This window comes from Mercenaria mercenaria, chromosome 5 (assembly GCF_021730395.1).
Source record: "Mercenaria mercenaria strain notata chromosome 5, MADL_Memer_1, whole genome shotgun sequence".
Taxonomy (NCBI): domain Eukaryota; kingdom Metazoa; phylum Mollusca; class Bivalvia; order Venerida; family Veneridae; genus Mercenaria; species Mercenaria mercenaria.
Genome location: NC_069365.1, coordinates 9,280,671 through 9,303,636, shown reverse-complemented (window position 1 = coordinate 9,303,636; position 22,966 = coordinate 9,280,671). Strand labels below are relative to the sequence as shown.

Here is a 22,966-nt window from a genome sequence, read left to right as displayed (position 1 = left end):
CGTTGCCATGGCAACTGAAAGGCTATTTTCTGTTTTCTTTACAGGAGCATTGTGAATTATCAATTGTACCAGTGATCAGCCCATAAATGTCCAAAAATCAAAATATTGAAGCCATAACATGTAAAAAAGTTAAAAAATGCTAAATTTTAGCCATGTTGCCATGGCAACCAACAGTAAAAGTACACCTTTTTTATTCACAAATATACCAGACCAAGAATTCTTCCTCTGAACATGATTTTAAATCATACTTTGAAACGTTAACAAAAATAAAACAATAAAATATTGTTTTTTAAGAAATTTTTAGTTTCAGGATTCCAAAGAGTTATTTCCCTTAGTTAGAACCGTTTCTATGACAATTCTGTTATCGGGTTATACATGTTTGAATAGCCTGATGGGTTTACATTAATATTTTAATTAAACATTTGTAACAGTAATCATTTATTATTTTGTTTTTCCAATTTATTTAAGTATACCCCCAAGACATGCTAATGCTTTCTTTCACAACAGCACATAATGCAAACATTAAATTTTCCATAAACAATTGTCCTTGAAGATTTTAATGTTTATTTTTGGAAAATACATGCATTTAGGTAAAAAAAGGCATATACTTTATCATCATTTTGGTGGGGGCCCAAATCCTACGTACCCTGTTATATTCGAAATGATAAATGAGGCCTGAACTTTGAAAACCTGAAAAATGTTTTATTTATACCGATAAATCTTTCATATAATTGAAATATTGAACCTTTAAAGTTCGACTTGCAGATTGAACCAAAACTAGTGATTTGTTATTTGTTAAAATAGTAGGCTAATATGATAATAAGTTCACTTTTCTAGTATAAATACTAACGTTATAATAATTATTAACATGAAAGTGTTCTGGTATGTTTATATATATTTAAAAAAACGGTTCAGATTTTATAATCTTGTAAATCAAGGTCATCAGTGAAGATCGAGTTTTAACCTTTGGATTTCATGTCTGCTCTATTTTTTATAAACCTTTGGAAGGATTACCATGAAACTTGTGTGACATGCTCCCGTCTTGAAGGCAATATGCAGAACCCACAAGCAAACCATGATGGCTGAAGGTCAAGGTCACTAATGTCAAAGTTGTGAATTTTGGTAATGACCCTTTTATGACAGGTGCTTGAATGCAGGCGAAACACGTGTTCCAAATGTTCCGAAGAACACGTCTCTAGTTTCTCAGATCTACGGTGTTCAAGCATATAGATAATTGGCAAACAAGTGGGCATTCAACCACAAAAAAAGGGGCACACGAGAATGATGATAACGCGACTGTATGATGATGATAACGTGATATTGTGAAATCACGATACTATGATCCGAAAACGCGATATATCGATATACGACAGAGAAAACACGATGATATATAGCATTACCGTCATCTTACTATCGTATTATTGCGTTTTCGTTATGGTAATATCGCGTTATCATCATCGTGTTGTCGTGCTTTGTTATCAAAGTTTCGTGATTTTGCGGGTTTTTTTCCATCATACTATCGAGTAACGCATTTCAGATCATCTCATTTAAAGGCGATGACCCAAACGAAATTCCATAGGAATATCCCTACAGACAGATATTATAGCTATAAACTCCGACTGATCAAGCCCCTGCTCCCCCTTGAACGGATAATTTTGCAAGAACTTGTGGCGCGGCTCATTTGCTTATTTTCTTGGCTGTATATACATGTACACTCATGTACGCTTATTGATAGATGTTATTATGAAAGCAATAAATATGATTAAACTAATGGACTACTTGATCCCAAAGTTAGCTAAATGTTGTTCAACACTGTGTCGTTCATTTGCTTGGAGACGTTTTGTGGCCGATTCAAGGCACTTCGATACTGCTTTTGGGATACTTATACATACATTCGTACAGACAGCAACCACTAAAAATTGTTGCATCCACTATCACGCCGCCTCCCTATAAGCAACAGTACAAGCGGAACTTTGAAGTTAAATAAACTTCATAATCTCAAAGGAACAAATATAATAACAATAACGAAACTTAGCGACTGCAACCGGACTTCCGTTACTCTGGTGGCTGCAATGTTTCCAAGGATTTAAAGCGCCGCTGAAAACGAATTATAACAGACGAAAACCTTTTCTGACTTTCTATGCAGTGTGATGATTTAGCGGATTCGTAATGTTAAACTTGCATTATGACTTTAACGTTCCTTGTATCTTTATTGATAATGTGGTGCTTAAAAATAATGTAATTCATGAAAACTGTGTTGCAAAAATGAGATTAAGTGAAAACTTGTCTTATAACACAACTGATCTCTTACTGCTGTAAAATCTGTCCTTAAAACAACACAAAAAGCAGACTCTTAACAGACATGACCACTCGGGCGAGTTTGGCTATTCTTGTTGCTTCGAGTTGTCCTTTATTAAACTTGATTCAGGGTGTTTTTGTAATGGTATTGATTCCAGATCCGCTTGTAGACTCAATTTGTTCTATCATACCCTGAGACTGAAATATAACAAAAACATAGTATCACTTGACCCCTTCTATATATCGCCGGTATAAAATGTATGACTGGTCTTTATTCAACAATTGTTTACGGGGAACAGGAAATAATTCTAAAACCTTATAAACAGACTGTAAGAGTTACAACGTTATACATTATTTGTATAGGTCATCACATCAAAAAGTGCCGCCTGATAGGTTTCTAGAAGAAAACAAAACAGCGTAGTCCTAATCTTTTCTGTTATTGAATTTCAAGGCTATAGAAAAGTGCATGTTTTGCATTTAGGTTTTTGTAAATTGATACAAGAATATCCGAACAGTAATAACTTTATCAAGCTGCGTGGCTTCTTCATCCATGGCGTCCTCATGACAAAGGTAGATACTATCTAACTTTTATAGACAGATGTCATCTTCATTTTTACCTTCGTACAACTGTATTATGTTTTAAAACAAGTTATTTCGCTTGCTCCAAAAAAATATTAATATTGACTCTCTGTCGCCACTTTTCTCTGAATACAATCAAACTTGTGATCAAATTCAAAATGTAAACAAGAAGATATCGGTATAGTAAAGCCGGTGGATGTTCCACGAAGTATGATTATTACATTTGAAAAAACACAAAAGCGCAATTTATCGACTGGACACATACCTCGTCTCAGCAGTGAAGCGTCCGAAAAAGTTTCTAAGAATTCCAGCAAGTTGTTGTTGAGAAAACACAAGCACAAGGCATGTGCATCTCTTCTTTGAAGTGAAGCTTCCTATGAAGTTTCGCTGAATTCTTGCCAGTGGTTATTGTGGAATACCACGGGCGAGAAATGGTTCTTTATTTTACTAATGTTGAATAATTAAAAGACAAAAACTCAGTGAAAAATCATCCGAGACACAAATGAAGATAAGATGCGCATTTCCGTTTTAGAGCAAAAATTCCTATGAAGTTTCACTTATTCCAGTCCGTGGTTAATGAGGAATAATCCGGTCAAGAAATGGTGCTTGAGTATACTAATTTTGAAAAATCAAAGGAAAATCATCCGACTGGAACATGAATACAATATGCGCATCTTCTGCTTGGAGTGAAGCTTCCTACAGGTTTTTCCTCAGTTCCAGTTAGTGGTTGCTGAGAGATACTGTGGACAAGAATGCGGAACGGAAGGAATGACGGACGAAGCGGCGAAATACAAGTTTCCCTTTACAGGGAGAATAAAAAGTGCTTTATCTCCTTATGATTAGTGCCTCTGTTTCACTTTGATAGGCTATATTTATACTGAACATATGACAGTAATAATCAAATACTAAAACAATGAATAGTTCTTACCCATCCAAAGAACGTAGCTGCCCCAGCGCTGACGTCACGGATTTGGGACATAGAGTAGTCCTCTATCATACGATTGGCTGTCTTGGCTACAGCCAGACTACATTTATTGGGGTCAAAGGATGATATGCGTCTCATCAAAGACTCTCGTCCGGTCTTGCCGACTAATGCCTGGCATGTCCGCCAATTCTGAAAGTATAGGAGAAATCTTAATGTTTGTTGGTTGGTTGTTTGGTCCGTCCGTACGTCAGTACTTTGCAAAATCCACTTTCACATCTTGCAACGAAACTGAAGTGTATATGCGTGAAACATATTTCTCCTGTGATGAAACTTCAAACACAGGGTCATCGTGAAGTATGTATGTACATAACGTTTTTCCTTGTTTTTTTTTTTTCATTTAGTGGTGAACACAATGCCATCTTTACTCTGACAAAGTATTCGGTATTAGTTTAGGGTAATGATTTCTTATTTTCATTTCAAAAAGAGAAAATATGTTTACAGAAAGCATATTTTTCTAATAATCAGTGTCAAGTGATCGACTTCTTGTCCTGGTTTTGCAACACAACATAATAATACAAAGTTCACAAGAAGTAATTGTGTTAGAGGTATGTGATCCAAGTGCTAAGTATTCTCTTTGTATAACAGGTTCTGTAATGACTTGTTATTCTGTGACTAATCCTTACCCTGCTGAATTTCTATAATGAACTTGTTCATCTTCCAATTTGGACAGTACCATTAACTGTTACAAGGGGTGCTTACCAAATATGTACTAGCTTAATAGCGAACAGTGCAGATCATGATCAGACTGCACGGACTACTCTGGTTGCAAAGGCAGAATCAATCGTGTCCAGCAGTGTCTTTTAGTTAGAAAGATTTGTATGATTATCAGTGAAAGGTAAAATTCAGTCTATACATTTTATTTCTGCTTTGTTTAATTACGTCCTTGGAAAATATATTACGAAGAGCATGTCTTCCTACACTCATGAGACATACTGTTACAGGTTTCGTAAAAGTTTAAATAAGGCAATAAAATTTCTGTTTTACCCGAACTTCTTTTGGTGCGCTGCCAAGCAGTATAAAGGTTGCCATCATAGATTGGTGGACGCCATCTGGCGGACTAGAATAAGTTTTGATTTCTGCGATTGTCTTACTGTCCAAGTTGAGTACAGAATGCCTTAGTTTCTCTATTCTCTCAAGCTGATCCCGGAGTTTGTTTGCCATGGCTAGCTGCAGATCAAGCTGATGAGCGTAGTTCACTTCTTTCGCACGTGAAATAGCTTTCTTCAGAAAATCTAGGTCACGTCTCTGACACGCTTGTATCAGTTCTTTAACGAAAAAGTGTACAGAAAACCTGACACTAATCAATAGAACTTAAATTATTAATATATCATGTTATTCAAAATGTATATTCCTAAAGTTAAGTGAAGGAAATTGCTAAATTACATGATATTTATAAAATACTGTGTTTGAATGCATTCTTCTGCGTCATTCTAAATAATGCTATACGTTGTGTTAAGTATTTTGCAGAGTCATTATGGCCTGACTAGAGGATATATATGTTTGTTACCTTCTTTTGCCCCCAGTGCTGTGAGCGTCCTTTTGGCTTTAAGAAGGGCTTCGTCATCGCACGATGGATTGAGTTTCTCATAAGCTTGTATATAACGTTCCAACATCTCGGGATTTTTCATGCCTACGGCCTTCTGAATGTGTCGTCTGATCGCTTCGAGCTGCTCTTCTATAAACGTAGAGAATGATGTTATCATCATCGTTATAAAAACTATATACAAAAAGTAAGGCGTATACTTCTGTCATGTTTTACGTAATACATACGTGGACCCCTAACGACATTCGGGAATTCCGTACGACAGCGTACTCCCGTTATGCTGTATGGTAATCTTAGGACTTACATGTAGCTGAACGCACACGTGACTTTCCGTAAAAAAACAACGGTAAAATGCCAAAATCGACTTCTGAGAAATCATAATTTACCGAATATAACTATGGATGACTATAGTCTGCCTATATATCCAGAAAAGTGGCCTAGAAATTGCCTTTGATGGTATTTTTTTGTTAATGCCCGACAGCCATGTTCATGGTTAACTTTATAAAAATTGGAAAAGTTTCAGGGGGGCTGTCGCCTTCTAAGGGTCATAGTAAGGTCACAGCACAAGGTCAAAGGTCAATAAGTGCATTTTTGTTATAAACGTCAGAGTTTCGCCATTTTTGCTACCTTTTAATATAAACTTGTAATTTTTCGGTGATAATTATGAATTTGAGAAGTAAATAAATTACTTTGTGTAGATTGATTGCATTTGAGACTGGCAAAATTCAAAGCGACTATTTAAAGTTATTTCTATAGAATGAGCTTAATTTTTCGTACGCTCTGATATTTTGTTCATTTATAAAAGCTATCTTTTTCATGTTTGATCTTCTAATACTTCCATTTTCAGGCTAACACTTTTTAAAAAGGCTAGTTGATTGCCTGTATGATTGTCTGTATGAACAGTACAGGTAGAAAAAATCTATGGCGCGTATTATAAGACTGGTACAGTTAAACTTTGTTTACTCGAATTAGGATTATTCGCTTACTACTCTTGGCTCGAACTCATCGTCAGGTCTATATAATGTGTACTTCATGTTGGCTTGTACTACTAATATCTCGAACACTAGCGAACATAGTTTGACTGTAATAGCTATTGACAGATCTAAAGATTCTTTCGGTAGCATAGAACTCAAGGACGTAAAATAGCAAACTAAGTTTGATTAAGTCTGTTTGCATTGTGAGATAGTATGAAATGTGCAAATTCTCTCAAGCGTTACCTAAAATAGTCTAGTATATGCTGTCAATTAAAAATCTATTCCAGTGGTTTACGCATATGCTGTAGTAATTTCAGGAATGTGTGTGCATTTAGAAATACCATCTATGTATCAAAATTAAGCGGTATCAAAGTTTGAATATAGATATTAGATAACCCGCAAATGTTATGCTGTTTTTATTTTCATTCCATTAGCATGAAAATGGTAATCTTCATATTTTTGAATCAGCTAAAAAATAATTCTTTGCACATTAACATTAGGCTATTATAAGGACTGGTAACCGCTCTTCAAGTGTTTTCAATATCTACAATATTGTAACTACCAGTGTTTGTTTATGTTGGTTCTATCAATGTCATAACTTGAAAAAGGCTTAATAATTGTCAGTGAATTTGAAAGTATATCGAAAATTTATTAGTAATATCTTTATGACTGTGAATATAGGGGTAAGCATGTTTGTTTTCCTGTTACAACGCCTTTAGATTTCCGAGTATTTGGTTGGTGATAGAACCGGGTAGAGCAAACGTACCAATGTATCACAAAGGAATCTGATGTTATAAAATGAAACAAATGTGAGCACAAGCTATAGACGTTTTAGCCTGACATATTCAATCGACAGTATTTGTTTATTATAAATCCATCGTTTTGAATTACAAATCTCTTCTTCATGCTCAGTCTTCTCACCACGAAGAAAGTTATTTTTACATTTTAATTTGTAAAACATATGAATGACTAATGTTTCAGTTCCAAGATACTAGCTTTCTTTTCACAATGTAATCAAGGACATCCTGTCTGAAACCAAGTATCAGAGCTGTAAATTGTTATGATCTGATTCGTTTTCAACTGTTGTTTTGAACAGGAAGTGAGAGTGTGGAAGCAAAGCCAAAAAATATAAGATTCGAAAAAGAAATAGCGTGCTGAATTTTCAGAAATAAATAATTAAATTACAGATACATAAATATGATGATGAATGTCTGACCGATAGTATAAAAAGGAAAGAAATTACAGCAAATCAAAGACATGGTGTATAGAGTAACTAGTTGAATTCCTACAGATCTGTTCTGTTTTGTTTATTACCGTACATGTTCTGTGCACACCTATACTGTGACCAATATTTCAGTTATTCCTCTAAAATGGTCCTATTTAACAATCACCGCGTGGACAAATAAAAATAAATATATATCATATAATGAATTATCACCAGTATTGAAATAGTTTCTTTAGGAGCTGGAGAAGCATTCCATATATGTAAATGTTACTTTCAACAGTATTTCAGTCATGTAGCGGCGGTCAATTAACCTAATCAGTGTTTCTGGGTATAAGCCTTTAAGTATTAGCCTTTTCCCCGTAAGTAACTGCCAACTTTTCCATATGATTCAGAAGTGGAGGACGAAATTACTCCTGACAATGTCTTTTATCAAATCATCATGGAAAACATACACCTCTCCTGGGGATCAAACTTACGACCCCGCGATCCTTAGATCTGCGCTCTCCTAATTGAGCTAAAATACTTGGTTGTAAACATGACAGTAAAGTGATTTTAACTGTTTATGTGAGAATTTTTATATATATTTATATGTAATTCATTTTCGTTGTAGTCTTCCTCCTCAAAACCAACCATATTTTCCCTCTGGCACAAATTTATCAAAAGGTGTACAATATGTAAATAATCTTTTGATAGTCAGTTCAAAGCTTAAATTCAAATTTTATTGCTACCTGACTTTTGTTTTTATCTCTGTCAAATTTTGACAGATTTGAATGAAAATTTGACACATTGTTTAATAACCAGTTCAGTTAAATAAACATAACAGCAATATCAACTGTGCGTACATCATTGAGCCATGACAGTTCAAATAAGGTGACCTAAAAATAAAACGTCACAGAATGGATGCAACTTAGTGCTGGTCTCTTCGTGGCAAGTACTGCCATCTGCAGTATTAAACAATTTTGTCATTAATTAGTGTCATTAATGACATCACAAACCGGATATAAAATAAATATGTTCATATTGAAAATATTGACGGATGTGCCATTTCAACTAAACATAGTTGAACATTCAGAATATGATACTTTGAATTTCTGCTGTGATACTAATTATGTGACTTTTAATTTAAGGGTTACCTTATTGTTACCCTTACTGTTAAATGAATATGATTCAGGCTATGATCATTTTTATGTCCTATTATAATAAAATAGTCATTAAACGTTGTGTAGAACATCATTCAAATCTGTCAAAATTTGGCGATAAAAGAAAAAATCAGGTGTGGAGTTAGAAAAGTTGTTGAGTTTATTATTAATAAATGCACTATTTTGCTTCCTTTAGTACCTTAGAAGTCATTTTCAAAAGTTCATTTTTGACCTTGACATGTCTGTGACCTTGAAATTACATTAAAATAACCCTTGGATACGACAGTACCAAAAATAGTTTTGCAGCTGATCCACATATATAGATTGGCTAACATATCAAGTATAACACACTTTGCCATCGTATGACACTTTTCCTAGATATATATATTATTCTATATAATATATATATTATATATATTTTTAATATTATCATCAGTTTTATTTACAAAATACAAAAGGGCGTTGAAAAACAATATTTAAACCAATTTAGATGTTTATATGAAAATAAAACGAGTGAACAGCGGTATAGTTTATTTATAAATGCACTCATTTGACCTTTGACCCCATTATACTGTAATGAGGAACCCTATAATGCGACAGCCCCTTTTGAATTTCATGTTTGATCTTAATGAACACTTTTATAATAATATCCGAGAATTAACAAAAAATGCCATCAGAAGTCACATTTTCCTCAGATATTGGCAGACTACTAGTTTACATAAAGTTTGGTGGAAGCAAGAAACCATTAAAGCACAGAGCCATTCCATTTACATGTGTTCGGCGGAGAGGAGGGTGTGATTACCAAATTATTTTATTGTTTCTTGGTGTTAATGATAGAAAAACCTGTTATAAACAAAATTTATATATTTTATATGCATATGGTGTACAATAATAATCCGGTATGAACGAAAGTTACCTTCAAGCCTTCTCTTTGTATCTTCGTCTGTCTCGATATTATTATTAATGACTGGAATACTATATTCCTCCGCATCCTCCTGCTGCTGAGCTCCAAGATTCTGCATCAGCATCTTAGTGTCGTCTGCATACAGCTCATCTAGATGAAATAAAACTGAACCACTGGATTCCAATAAAAATCATTTTTGATGTTCTTATATTTGTAAGAAAGGTGTTTGGAAAAAAAAAATTTTTTTCCGCGGGATTTGGGAAGGACAGATGTAAGTGAGTCCAGAATAAGGAATATGAAAGGTGGATAGGCTTAACATCAGAACTGTTTATATATAAACATGATATCGAGCTTGGCGAAGGAGTAATTAAACTCATCAAGTTGTTTTAAAGAACTTGCAATAGATAGTTCTGATGCTAATTCATAAATTATTGAACTTACCTGGCGAGCGTCTATTGATCTGGTACTTTGCAATATTTCGCAAAATATGTCCATTCTCTCTGTCGTACATATTCATCTGGTACTCGCCAAACTCCGGAAGTCTCACTCTGAACAGCTGTATCCCGTCTTGATCTGTGATATCAACTTGGTGCGCGTTCGGTGGGTCAACTGCATTTCGTCTGTGAAGTGATGCGCAAACATCATCAAAACCAGTTGGGATAGGTATCAGAACCTCGTTATCGGAGGTCTGGACGGTTTCCATCGGCACTTGTGTCGGCATGTACATGCTCTGTTGCCTCATTTCTAGTTCAGCTGCATCGAGTTTCCGACCTTCCGATTTCACAAGGTACGAATGGATGTTATATATTCTGTTTGTACTACTGTTAGAGCACGCAAAAATATTTAGAGAATATTCACCTTCCTCTGGCAGATCTAAATCAAATACACATTTTTCGTTTTCTTCATTGAATGTAACCAACATTGTCTTACAAGCTAGTTCATCATTACTGTGTAACTCTGCCATGAGCTGCGACCCGCTTCTAGCCTGGAATTCCATTTTAACCCTGCTATTATTCACAGTAATATGTCCACCTTTATGACTCAAAGCTTTTACTCCCAAAGCGTCTGCAGCTGGCTTAGCTCCAAGTGATCCATCGCTCACGTTAGGGAAAGGCAAATTATTGAGGTTCTCTCCTTCGCTCTTGATTAAGTAATTCAAAACGTTTGGAGAGACCCCTTCTTTTCCCGCGTCATCAGCGTACAACTTAAGAGCGTATTCTCCACCTTGAGGTAAACGGATGTTAACAATAGCCTCCCCATTCTCAAGCCGAGTAACTGCATAATTACTTAATGTGGCTTCATCAATAAGAGCGTGTTTCAACATCTGGTGTAGCTGAATATTTTTCTCCATTGCGAGACGAATATTAACGTTGCCGTCTTCGGAAACAATGATCGCGCTTTCGTGGGTAATAGGCTTAAGACCGGCTTCTTTTGTGTTTACACCAGGGCCCCAGCCGATAGGAGGCACGTCCAATAAAGGTAAACAATTTTTCTTTGCTTCATTACACTGAATAATGTACGTACATACCAAGTCAAACATGTCAGACTCTGTAATATTGAGTCCATATATGTCCATCTTGAATTTACCTTCAATGGGAAATCTGAGCGTGTACCTTAGAACGTTTGCTGTATGCTCAAACATCACAAATCTATCCAATAACGTGTCCAATTCAAAAGCAGTATTTTTTTGTTCATGGTATAACCTGTATTTGAAACGCAAATTTTTACTGTGCTCTGTAGGCAGGGAAAATACTAGTTCTATTTCACCATCTTTGGATGTTATCACACATTTATCATGGCTGTCGGGCGAGAGTTTCATGTCCAATTCATAGAAACGTTCTTTGATGTACACATGCTCCTCAAACTCTTTAAGAGTGATGGGGCTTTCCAATAGCTGCCAATGTATCTCATCAGGGTAATGCGTAAATACGAATTTATCCGGGTCTGGGAAAAAATAAAACTCATTTATCCTGTGTTGCAATGTGCCTTCAGACTGTTGCTCTGCTTCCTGTAAACAAAGTAAAATATCTATGAAGCAATTTGTTAACAATGGAATATAAGAGGGAACGCGTGAGTCATATCATCTTTTAGTGCAACTTTTGCAAGTCGTCATTGATGCTACGTATATGATAAAGCCAAGTCATAGTTGATACTGGAGTAACAATTTAAAGGAAGCATAAAGTCGCGGAAATAATTACGCATTTAATGTTTCTATGTAGCATATGTTCTGATGCAGCAAATACAAACCAAAGAAGTGCCTTAACGTACTATCACAATATGGTACAATGTTAGTTGTTGACAATGCAAGACGAAGTAAACTTCCATACTACATTTGTTTTGAGCTGGGGTGGAGTTTCCGGGCGATTGAAAGTAGAGTGTAGGTAACGGTCGCTGGGAGGAGATAGTGGAGTAAGTGTTGTCTTCAAAAAGTCATCAAGACACATAAGATTAAAGAAACTGAAAGCGTTACAGTTTTTTTCTATTTTTTGTGTGTCTGTCGGGGGAGTTGGGAACGGGAAAATACCAAATGAATCCCCAGGGGCATAACCTTAAAAGACATTAAGCTGCATGACTCTCTTGATAAAAGTGCGACACAAATAATTACGTGCTTTCAGCATAATATGCCTATGGTCAATGACCATAAAGCTGGTCTAGCCGAGTGAAATATCAAACAAAAATATTCATATAATGTTTAATGAATCAATGTCAAATTCCTTTTTGATAATACAAAACATAAATTTGGACGGACAGACGGATATTCTTTTGATTTGGTCTACTGATCCTTATAATCACCGACTGATAGGCAACCAATTTATGAAGTTTGTATAGTCTGACAGTCGTCGGCCAAAGTTTTTTTTCTAATTATTGATCGTAGGTCATTTGAAGTAAAAAATATAATGTTGCAAAGTTTAACATGCAACATGTCTGAATTTATACAAATATTATAAAACAAAACGTAACGATTAGACAACTGCAATTATTTAAATGATAATTCATGTCCTAAACCGAGGTACGAGTCTCAAACATTTTTTATTTGATAACCTGCAGAAATTACAGATGGTTGCGAAATGTCAAATGGACATCATGGGTTTTACTGAACTATTCAAGTAAAAGTTAGAAAAGCAGATTATTGCTTTAACTGTCAGGCTTTGTGACCTCCACCAAAAAAAAAAAGAGAAATACCTGTGTAACATTTCCGTCAGAGTCTACTAGGGTCCATTCTCCCGACCTTTTTCCAACCACGCACGATGACGCCCAGAATGCATCAAGGAAGCGCCAGTCGCCATTCACGAACACAGCGTTCCATCTAGCACCCATTACCATCCGGTCACATCTGCTACCTACCTTATACGCAGCACTTTTGTTCATTCCACTGATAATGACACACGGGATACCTGCCATTCTATACGAGAAAAAGTCAAACTCATGTTTATTTTTTCCTTATAATTTATTTACAATACTCGCAATATTTGGTCACATCTAGTTCGCATCTACGAAAGACCTATAGTTCCAATTAAATGTTACTTTTAAATTCAGGTCCATTACATTTCGATCTTTAATTCAAAACTTTGGCTCACTTAACAGAAATTTGTACTTGGGCACTAAACAATCACGACTTGCTTATCCTAAAATTTAGACTTGCTAACTTCGTGAGATAAATATTTTCATAAATAAATTTGTTACGGCTACATTCTTTTTAATTTGTTTGAAATTCAACCGAACTATACTAGTTTTGCCAAAATAATTCGCCAGAAAACATGGACTACATACGCTACTTGGCTTTGTTGGGTGAAATTCGACATGCGCTTTTTATTAGAGAATGTCAGACAATCTTGACAAACGGACAGACTGACGGGCCATTTCTGATATATATGCTTGTTAAAACGGATACACAAACATTACAAAATCAACATATCATCACCTCAACGCAAAACGTGGATAACTGCATTGACTTAAAAAGGACTTATTCACTTTTTGCGCTAGGGTGACGATATCTACCCCTATATAGATTTGAAAGTCGAAATTCTGAGGTACTAAGATGATATTTCGAGTTGGTTAGTCTAAGTTTCGAGGTAACGCAAATCGATGTTTCGCGTCATGTAAGTGAAATGTTATGTTGACGAAATCTCAAGATTGTAATAAAATCTGTAAAAAGATGCTTTGGAAGCAAAGAATACAACCAAGAAAGTAATAGCAGACTCGGTTTGATTGAGTCTGTTCAAGAGAGGTAATGAAATATGCAACACCTCTCACGCCCCTAGCACCGGCTTAAGCGGAACTCTATTACAGATATGTTGAATGGACTCAATGATCCCAAAGGACCAGAAAATATAACAACAATGAATCCAAGTACGGTAAGACTTTTTACAGCCGCCACACGGCACTTAAAGATTGCTGTTGTGATAGTTAATGAAATCTGTTAAAAGATCCTTTGGAAGCAAAGAATAAGTCAAAATCTCGAAATGTTGTACAGCGTTCTTCATAAATAACAAGTACTTTGGACCTTTGCGTTTGTATTCAAAAGTATAGCATACATTTTGAAAATTCGAAAATTATCAAAGTACTCATATCATCGTGTACTTCAGAGCGTCTTATTTAATTATTCATTTGGATGAAGTTAACGTCGCACCGACACATGATAGGTCATATAGCGACTTTCCAGCTTTAATGGTGGAGGAAGACCCTAGGTGCCCCTCCGTGCATTATTTCATCAGGAGCGGGCACCTGGGTAGAACCCCCGTCCTCCGTAAGCAAGCTGGTTGGCTTCCTTTACATGAAGAAATCGACGCTTCGAGTGAGGCTCTAACCCACATCGATGAGGGGCAAGTAATTTGAAGTCAGCGACCTTAACCCCTCGGCCACGGAGGCCCCTTCAGAGCGTCTTAGGATAAGATAATAATGGTGGTAGGATTGCGAATAAGTTGACTTACTGACATAATGATGATATCAGGCGGGCGTGGTTACCCATATTACACCAAATTTGTGTGAAATACTCAAGCGGGGAATGTTCAGGAGGGGCGCCCTCCACTCTAAGGCCGAATACGTCAACTGATGTAACCCACAGAAATATGGCACGTACTTTGCACACGTCGTCCCATCGGGGATTACTGCGGGTAAGATATTCTATCAGTTCGTTATAACTCCCAGTTAGGAGCTGTTGAGGTGCCTGAAAATTAAACAAAAAAATCCATTTAGTAAAAACATTCAAGTTGATGCTGCAGACAATTTGTATGTCCGGCCCGACCACTTGTTGAAAACCACGTATTGTGTGTAAATGGTCATGTCTACGGTCGTTCTTTTTTCAACTTTTCTCACAATATTAAGCAGATACTAAAAGCATACATATACACTTGATTGGCAATTAGTTCTGTCTATCATGTAACCATAACTTAACTAACACTATCTTTATATTCCTATGGTTGCGACTATCAGGTTAAGGCTGATTTGACCACTGCCGAGCCGTAATATCCACACGGAACACATGACGCGTTGCGAAGTTCGTTTAACATTTTTAAATTTAGGTTTATTCGTTTTTAAATATCATTTTTAAAACATAAAAACCACAAAAAATGATAATGATTCTATAATCGGTTTGTCGGTCACGTGAAAAAAGTAATGGCGGTAAAATATTGCTGAAAGTGATAGCATGTGGCATTTCTGTGAAAAAATCGTTTCCTAAATGTGTTGAGTGGTTTATTATGTCAGGTGATAAGAAAAATGAATTGAAAATATACTAAATTCTAACATGGCTCGATTTGATTTCCAGTTAAGCAGTTTATTCTGCGATAAACAACGGTTGACGCGCGAACTGTTATGAGAGCATTATAACGTCAATTATGACGTCAAGTTGCCACAGAATGTCTGATACATTAGGCCTACTCCAGGGGCTTATGGTGTCCAGCATAATATTTATTATAATAAGTCAATAAGCATGTCAGAATGAAAATAATCAATGCTTTCTTTTGATTTATCGTTTAGTGTTCCACTGTTCAGTGTTCAAATGCTTCAATATTTAACCTCTCGGGCTTACGCCCTCGTGGTTCATTTCCTACACACCTATAATCCGAGCTGTAGTACACTAAACGAGAAACCACTAGAAGGCCTTGATCAGTTATTAAGTAAATGATAAGTCTTTGGAAAGTGAAATTGTTACATTGTAGCACGAGAGATTTCTGGCACAGTTCCTGATTAGGTTCCATGCAATGTTCGTTTCAGCTCAGAGATATAAAACAGTACAAAACATCTTTGAAGCTGAACGTTTTAGCTAACAGTAAATTCCCAATACAGAAATATAAGAGATCAAAAAAATATCGTCTTCACAAAATAACAACGCTTTAATTAACATTCTAATATGTGTCGATTTGATTGCCAGTTAAACAAAGAAGAAATTCAAGCTTTGTATATTATGCCATAAACAACGATTGATGCGAGAACATAATGGCGTAAATTATGACGTCAAAACTAATGATACTAACCCTAACCTTTAATTAGTATATTATACATATTATACACTAAATGTGTGCAGGCATGCAAACATTTGTGTATTTCTGCCGTTCGCTCTAATAGATTATCATTTCCGGGCATGCGCAGATCGGCTTCATCAGATCTGTAAAGAGAGACATCGTTTAACCATCTGGCTAACGCCTTTATGGTTCAATTTCTGCATATCTGAACTCTGAACCGTGGTAAATTAGACGATAAATCACTCGGAGGCCTTAATTATTTCTTAATTCTAACATGGCTCCTTTTGATTTCCAGTTATTCAAAGAAGAAAATCAAGCTTTGTATATTCTGCGATAAACAACAGTTGACGCGCGGACCTGTAAAAGAGTACTATGACGTCAATTATGACGTCAAATTGTCGCATAGCGTCCGATTTATTATACATCGGAGAAATGAAGTCAGAATGAAAAATCAAGGCCTTCTTGTAATTTATCGTCTAATATACCACAGTACAACGTTCGGATGATTCAGTATACGCATCTGAACTCAACTGATAAACCACTCGAATGCCTTGATTACTTATTAATGCTAACATGGTGTCAGGATACGAGTTATATGACCCAGGTAAGTGCCTACCCCTTCAGTATCTTGAACAATGGTTTGGGTCCAATCGCCAAGGTGACTAAGTCTTAGACTAGCTGACAAACGAAATAGAATGTCCTCTGTTAAAACGTAAAGCTGGTGAGACCAAATATCTCATAAATAAAATTTTCCTCTGGCTACCTTGCCTAAATGATTCGTGTACCAAAGATTCGTAAATGATTTCTATTTGGAGCTAAATAATTTCAGGGATTAGGCAAATCACTATATGTTTCAAACTAACTGTCTTCAATCAATAAAAGTGAGCTCGTACTCCTATGCTTGACTGGTCTTTTTGCTGAAGTTCACGTCAGACAATGTCTTTGAATCAACAACATACGACTCCTATCGCATAGATGCTCGGCCGCTGTCCTCTTTATTGAAGTTGCAACTCTGTATGATTGCCCTGACTCCTGGATGCTCAGCGACTACATGCTATCACATGTAGCAATCAACTACCATATAGGTATATCCCCGATGCCTTGGCTGTACTTCGCCAATAACACTGAACCGTCTATAAACTGGAACGCTCCTACTATCTCAGTAGATTACCAAACTCTGTGTCTCTGTCTAAGCTTTCCGATGCTCAGCCTATATTTGCTATCGTCTACAGCATTCAACTTCCCTGGCCCTATAGCTCGAAACCTTGTATAATTTCTGCACCTTTTCTTTAGTCTATGAAATTCAAATGTCTTTTTTCTTTTTTAAATTTTATCCCCCCTGACAGTGTAGTTGCAATAACTTCCTCATCGTGGTACTTTTTGATTGAATCCTCGATGTGTCTCCATCGACTGCTGGATACCTAATGACCTTTCTTGTGTGTGTAGTTAGGTTTGTTTATACTCGCTGCCGGGTACAAGCCCATATGAGCGAGAATATCTGCGCCTTCGTCTTCATCGTAGAGTGTCTGTGGGCATCTTTTCATGCTGATCTGTCGTAATCCTCTCGGAGTACTATGTTCTGCGTTCGTAGACAACTCTTAACTGAGGAGGTATACCACCCTTCTTAGGACCACTGCTCCCGCCCTTCGTTACGACTCCAACAGCTGACATCAATATAACAAGAGCTCGTCGAACACGAAATGCCCCCCTTGATGCATTCAGTAATTGCACAAGTAACAGAAATTATATGCTCACTGTAAACAAAAGTTCTACCATTCTGGTTTAATCTAACCTTGACCTTTAACCTATTAACCTAACAAGAGATTACAGAGTGATCTTGGCGCCATCCACTGAGCCATTTTTGAATGTTCCAAATTTCAAGACTAGTTCAAGGTCAAAATCAATGTCAAATTTCATTTCGGTACAAAACAATGTGTATGTGGTCCAAATTTGAAAGCTGTGGCTTGAGAAATGTGAAAGCAGGTCACTAGATCAATTTCAAGGTCAAAGTTCATTTCGGTAGACAGAACTATGCATGTGCTTCAAATCTGAAGGCTGTAGCTTGAGAAATGTGAAAGTAGGTAATAGGTAAAAATCAATGTCAAATTTCAATTCAGAACACAAAAATATGCACGCGGTCCAAATTTGAAGCCTGTAGCTTGAGAAATGTGAAAGTAGGTCACTATGTCAATCTCAAGATCAAAGTTCATTTCGGTACACAAAACTATGCATGTGTTTCAAATTTGAAGGCTGTAGCTTGAGAAATGTGAACGTAGGTCACTAGGTCAAAATCAAGGTCAAATTTTATTTCGGAACACAAAACTATGCATGAGGTCCAAATTTGAAGCCTGTATCTTCAAAAATGTGAAAGTAGGTCACTAGGTCAATAACAAGGTCAAAGTTTTTTTCAGTACACAAACCTATGCATGTGGTCCAAATTTGAAGGCTGTAGCTTGAGAAATGTGAAAGTAGGTCACTAGGTCAAGATCAAGGTCAACTCATGTCCAGGTTCATCTTGCCACTCAAAACTATACATGTGGTCCAAATTTGAATGATGTAAGTTATGGACATGAAGGTTCTAAGTTTTTCCCTATATAAGTCTATATGAACCATATGACCCCTGGGGCGGGGCCATATTTGACCCTAGAGGGATAATTTGAACAAACTTGGTAGAGAACCACTAAATGATGCTACATTACAAAATATCAAAGCCATAGTCTTTGTGGTTTGGACAAGAAGATTTTCAAAGTTTTTCCCTATGTAAGTCTATGTAAACCATGTGACCCCCAGGGCGGAGCCATATTTGATCCTAGGGAAATAATTTGAACAATCTTAGTAGAGGACCACTAGATGATGTCATATACAAAATATCAAAGCCCTAGGCCCTGCGGTTTGGACAAGAGGTTTTTCAAAGTTTTTTCCTATATAAGTCTATATAAACCATGTGACCCCCGGGGTGGGACCATATTTGACCCCAGGTAAGAATCTGAACAATCTTGGTAGAGGACCACTAGATTTTGCTACATACCAAATATCAAAGCCCTAGGCCCTATGGTTTTGGACAAGAAGATCAGAAAACATTTTAACTGTTCCTGGCCAATGTGACCTTGACCTTTGACCTAATGACCTCAAAATCAATAGGGGTCATCTGCTCGTCATGGCCAACCTAACTATTAATTTTCCTGACACTAGGCCCAAGCGTTCTAGAGTTATTGCCTGGAAACCATTTTACTGTTCCTGGTCACTGTGACCTTAATCTTTGACATACTGATCTCAAAATCAATAGGGGCCATTTGCTGGTCATGACCAACCTCCCTATCAACTTTCGTGACCCTAGGCCTAAGCGTTCTTGAGTTATCATCCGGAAACCGTTTTACTGTTCAGGGTCACTGTGACCTTGACCTTTAACATACTGACCTCAAAATCAGTAGGGGTCATCTGCTGGTCATTACCAACCTCCTTATCAACTTCATGATCCTAGGCCCAAGTGTTTTTGAGTTATCATTTGGAAACCGTTTTACTATTCAGGGTCACTGTGACATTGACCTTTGAAATACAGACCTCAAAATCAATAGGGGTCATCTGCTGGTGATGACCAACCTCCCTATCAACTTTCATGATTCTAGGCCCAAGCGTTCTTGAGTTATCATCCGGAAACGGATTGGTCTACATTCCGACCGACCGACTGACCGACCGACCTACCGACCGACATCTGCAAAACAATATACCCCTCCTTCTTCGAAGTGGGGCATAATTATAGTGACTTCCGGTGGAGCCGCATGCCTTCTCCGCGATGTGCGCGCGGCGGGAGCTAAGGAGAAGATCCATCTACCTATTTTAGCAGTCGTGCGTTTTGATTGGTGCTATTTATAGAATGTGTTCTGATTGGTCCAAAGTTATACATAGTTTTTTACAACGAGTACTTGCTCTATTAAGTATCTGGTTCCCTTTAACTATTGTATATGACATAATGTGTGATACTGGGATCCAGCCATCGACATAATGAACCCAGATCAACCACAAATAACCCAAATCCTATTATTAGCAGCAATTCAACAATAATTATAGCAATGATAGCATGAAAAGGGAGTCAACCACTATCTGTGCTTATGTGTTACGTTTTCAATATACCAAATATACAAATTATCCCGACACACGGCTCAATTTGATTTCCAATTTAACAAAGAAGGAGAACAAGCTCTGTATATTCTGCGATAAAAACACGGTTGACGCGCAGACTGGTAACAAGAGCAGTATAACGTCAATTATGACGTCAAATTGCCTCCCGCATCACGTCCAGTTCATTACACCTCAGGTGAATGAAGACCAGCATAATATCTCTATTAGACTATATCTATGAGCATGTCAGAATGAAAACAATCAAACGTCTTGCGATTTATCGTCTAATTTACCACGGTTAATCGTTCAGATGTTTCAGTATTTAGCTTCTCGTGGTTCAACTTCTACGCATATGATCTCTGAACCATGGTAAATTAGACGATAAACCACTCATAGGCCGCGATTATTTGTTCATTCGAACATGGCTCGGTTTGATTTTTTATTAATCAAAGAAGGAAATCAAGCTCTGTATATTCAACAATGAACAACGGTTGACTTGCGGACCGGTAAGAGAACATTATCACGTTAATTATGACGTCAAATTGCCGCATGACGTCTGATACATTACTCCTCGCGAAAACGGAGTCCAGCAGAATATCTATTAGACTATATGACTGAGCATGTCAGAATGAAAACAATCAAACGTCTTGTAATTTATCGTCTAATTTACCACGGTTAATCGTTCAGATGTGTCAGTACCTATGCTGTCAATCAAGCAGAATGCACTCCATAAAACATAGTATCAGTATGCAATCAGTTACACAATTAGAAAGCAAATCTTTACTGATATTACTATAAAGCAAGCAAAAGATGGACAGAGAGCAGCTAGCATTCCATAAATATGATATGATTGCTTGAAATACATTGTTACACACTTTTTCATTATTGTCCCTAAGTCTGCGCATCAAGACAAGAACGACAGGACTTGTTCTTTTTTTCGTATGAATTAGTTAAATTATTCCAGTATACTTACACACAGAACATGATCATCAACTTCTTTGTACCTCTCAATGGAGAAGATATCTGCTTTCATTGTTCTTGGAGGACGAGGCGTAGGTAACTGAACCATACGGACCCCTTGCTGCGTTGTCCATATCTACGTCACGGTATAATCAAAGAAATATAAAAATGTACTAAAATTTCGTAAAACATGTATATATAAATGTTTGACATTTACGAGGGCATTGTCAGTCATTTCCGTCAGATAAAGGTATTTTGTGAAAGCAGTATAACGTTTAACCATTTTCTGCTCTCATATTGTCATTTCATCGGTGCAGGTAAGGTAAAACAATCATCAGGATCTGACATAATTTAGTTATGATATTACCATCGGTATATACCAGCACTATGGCGAACATACAGAACAAATTGTCAGTAATTTGCAACATAGTCAATGAAATTTGAAAATAAACAATTTTGAAACCGTCAAAATAAACGGTAAGACTGGAAAGTAATTCGAACTCAAAATTACTACATGGATAACATGGATATATTTCCCATTCCCTGAAACGGGAATTCAAAGTACTAATATCCAATGAATGATTTAATTCAGAATCGCAATTTTTGCATGCATGAATAATAATATAACATAAACCTGCTTTATAGTACTTATTGTTCATTATATTTGGCGGTAGGGCAAGTGATCGAAAGTACGCCCGTCATTGGACCCGGACTAATTCAAGGGCCATAATCCAAAAGTACCTTGGGCAGTTTGGCTGTATCGATCTTTGCCGATAACCCAAGAGTGCCTCGGGCGATTTTGCTGGTTATCTAACTTGGCCGAAATATTACGTCCATAAATATTGTCACTAAGTTTGTTGAAGATCGGATGAAAAGTGTTTGACTTAAAAGACGGACAAAGCTAAATTTGCAGATTTTGTGTAGTTCAAGGTACATTTCCCAAGAGTACCTGGGGCGACTTAAGGTATTAGGCCCATAATAGAGTACCTTCTTTTTGAAGAGTATTCAATTCCTACAATAAACCTACTTTGACAGCAATTTTCAGGGGGGCGTAGGTTCAAGCCCTACTGGGACCAATTTTTTTTTCTTGTTTTCCTTTTTTTTCTAGTAAGTTTTTACTTCTTTCAAGACTTGTTATTGATTTATTGTACAAAAATGGAAAAAAAATCATTTGATATGCGATTTCTTGCTGTTAAAAGTGAATTTACCTCCAAAACTGAAGGGGTACAGTTAGACATCTTTAAAAATACTGAGTTACATGCGGTAAAAGTTCTCTATTTTGTCTTCATTCTTTAGATTACATATTGTGGAAGAAATGTAGGTCGGTTTCACTTCTGCCCCAAGGTTATTTTTGAATGAAGTGAGCAAAATTCAAAACAGACCCGCAGGATTCGACCATAATTTTTCAATATTGGAGTTAGAATTCTGTCTGATTAAATCCGTTTACTCGAGGCACCCTAGAAAAAATGATATTGACAGTTTTTATTTTAAGTTTTATGATTGTTTACCAATAGTTTGATGTTTCTTTCATAAAAAATAATGGAATAATAAATTCTCTGAAAACGTTTTGGATAAAGCCCACCACTTTGAAATTTGTCTCTTCTTGAGCTTTAGGAAATACCATAAATTACACAAAATTTATAAAAAACGGCACGGTAAAAGTTTTTAAAAATTTGCATATAAGTGCGAAGCACGGTCAACTGTAAGAATATACCAAGCAAATGCCATTTTTTAAACATCACTAGTAGGGGCCTAATACCTTAACTGGTTATCAAA

At 36.5% G+C, this 22,966-nt stretch overlaps 1 protein-coding gene across 3 annotated transcripts in view; it reads right to left on the bottom strand.

Annotated features, from left to right (window-relative positions):
* Window positions 1-2,125: 2,125 nt before the first annotated feature.
* Window positions 2,126-22,966, bottom strand: part of LOC123558094 (uncharacterized) — a 34,438-nt gene continuing 13,597 nt past the window's right edge. For 2 of the 3 annotated variants that reach the window (XM_053542618.1, XM_053542617.1), the window contains exons 4-12: window positions 21,204-21,326; window positions 14,579-14,814; window positions 12,831-13,050; window positions 10,089-11,655; window positions 9,660-9,797; window positions 5,370-5,537; window positions 4,847-5,127; window positions 3,806-3,991; window positions 2,126-2,496 (exon numbers count right to left, since the gene is read on the bottom strand). In XM_053542618.1, coding sequence (XP_053398593.1) covers window positions 2,425-2,496; window positions 3,806-3,991; window positions 4,847-5,127; window positions 5,370-5,537; window positions 9,660-9,797; window positions 10,089-11,655; window positions 12,831-13,050; window positions 14,579-14,814; window positions 21,204-21,326 — 2,991 coding nt within the window. In that variant the 3' untranslated portion in view covers window positions 2,126-2,424. Of the gene's footprint in view, window positions 2,497-3,805; window positions 3,992-4,846; window positions 5,128-5,369; window positions 5,538-9,659; window positions 9,798-10,088; window positions 11,656-12,830; window positions 13,051-14,578; window positions 14,815-21,199; window positions 21,327-22,966 lie in introns of those variants that run through there. The other variant, XM_053542619.1, reaches the window with a different exon arrangement.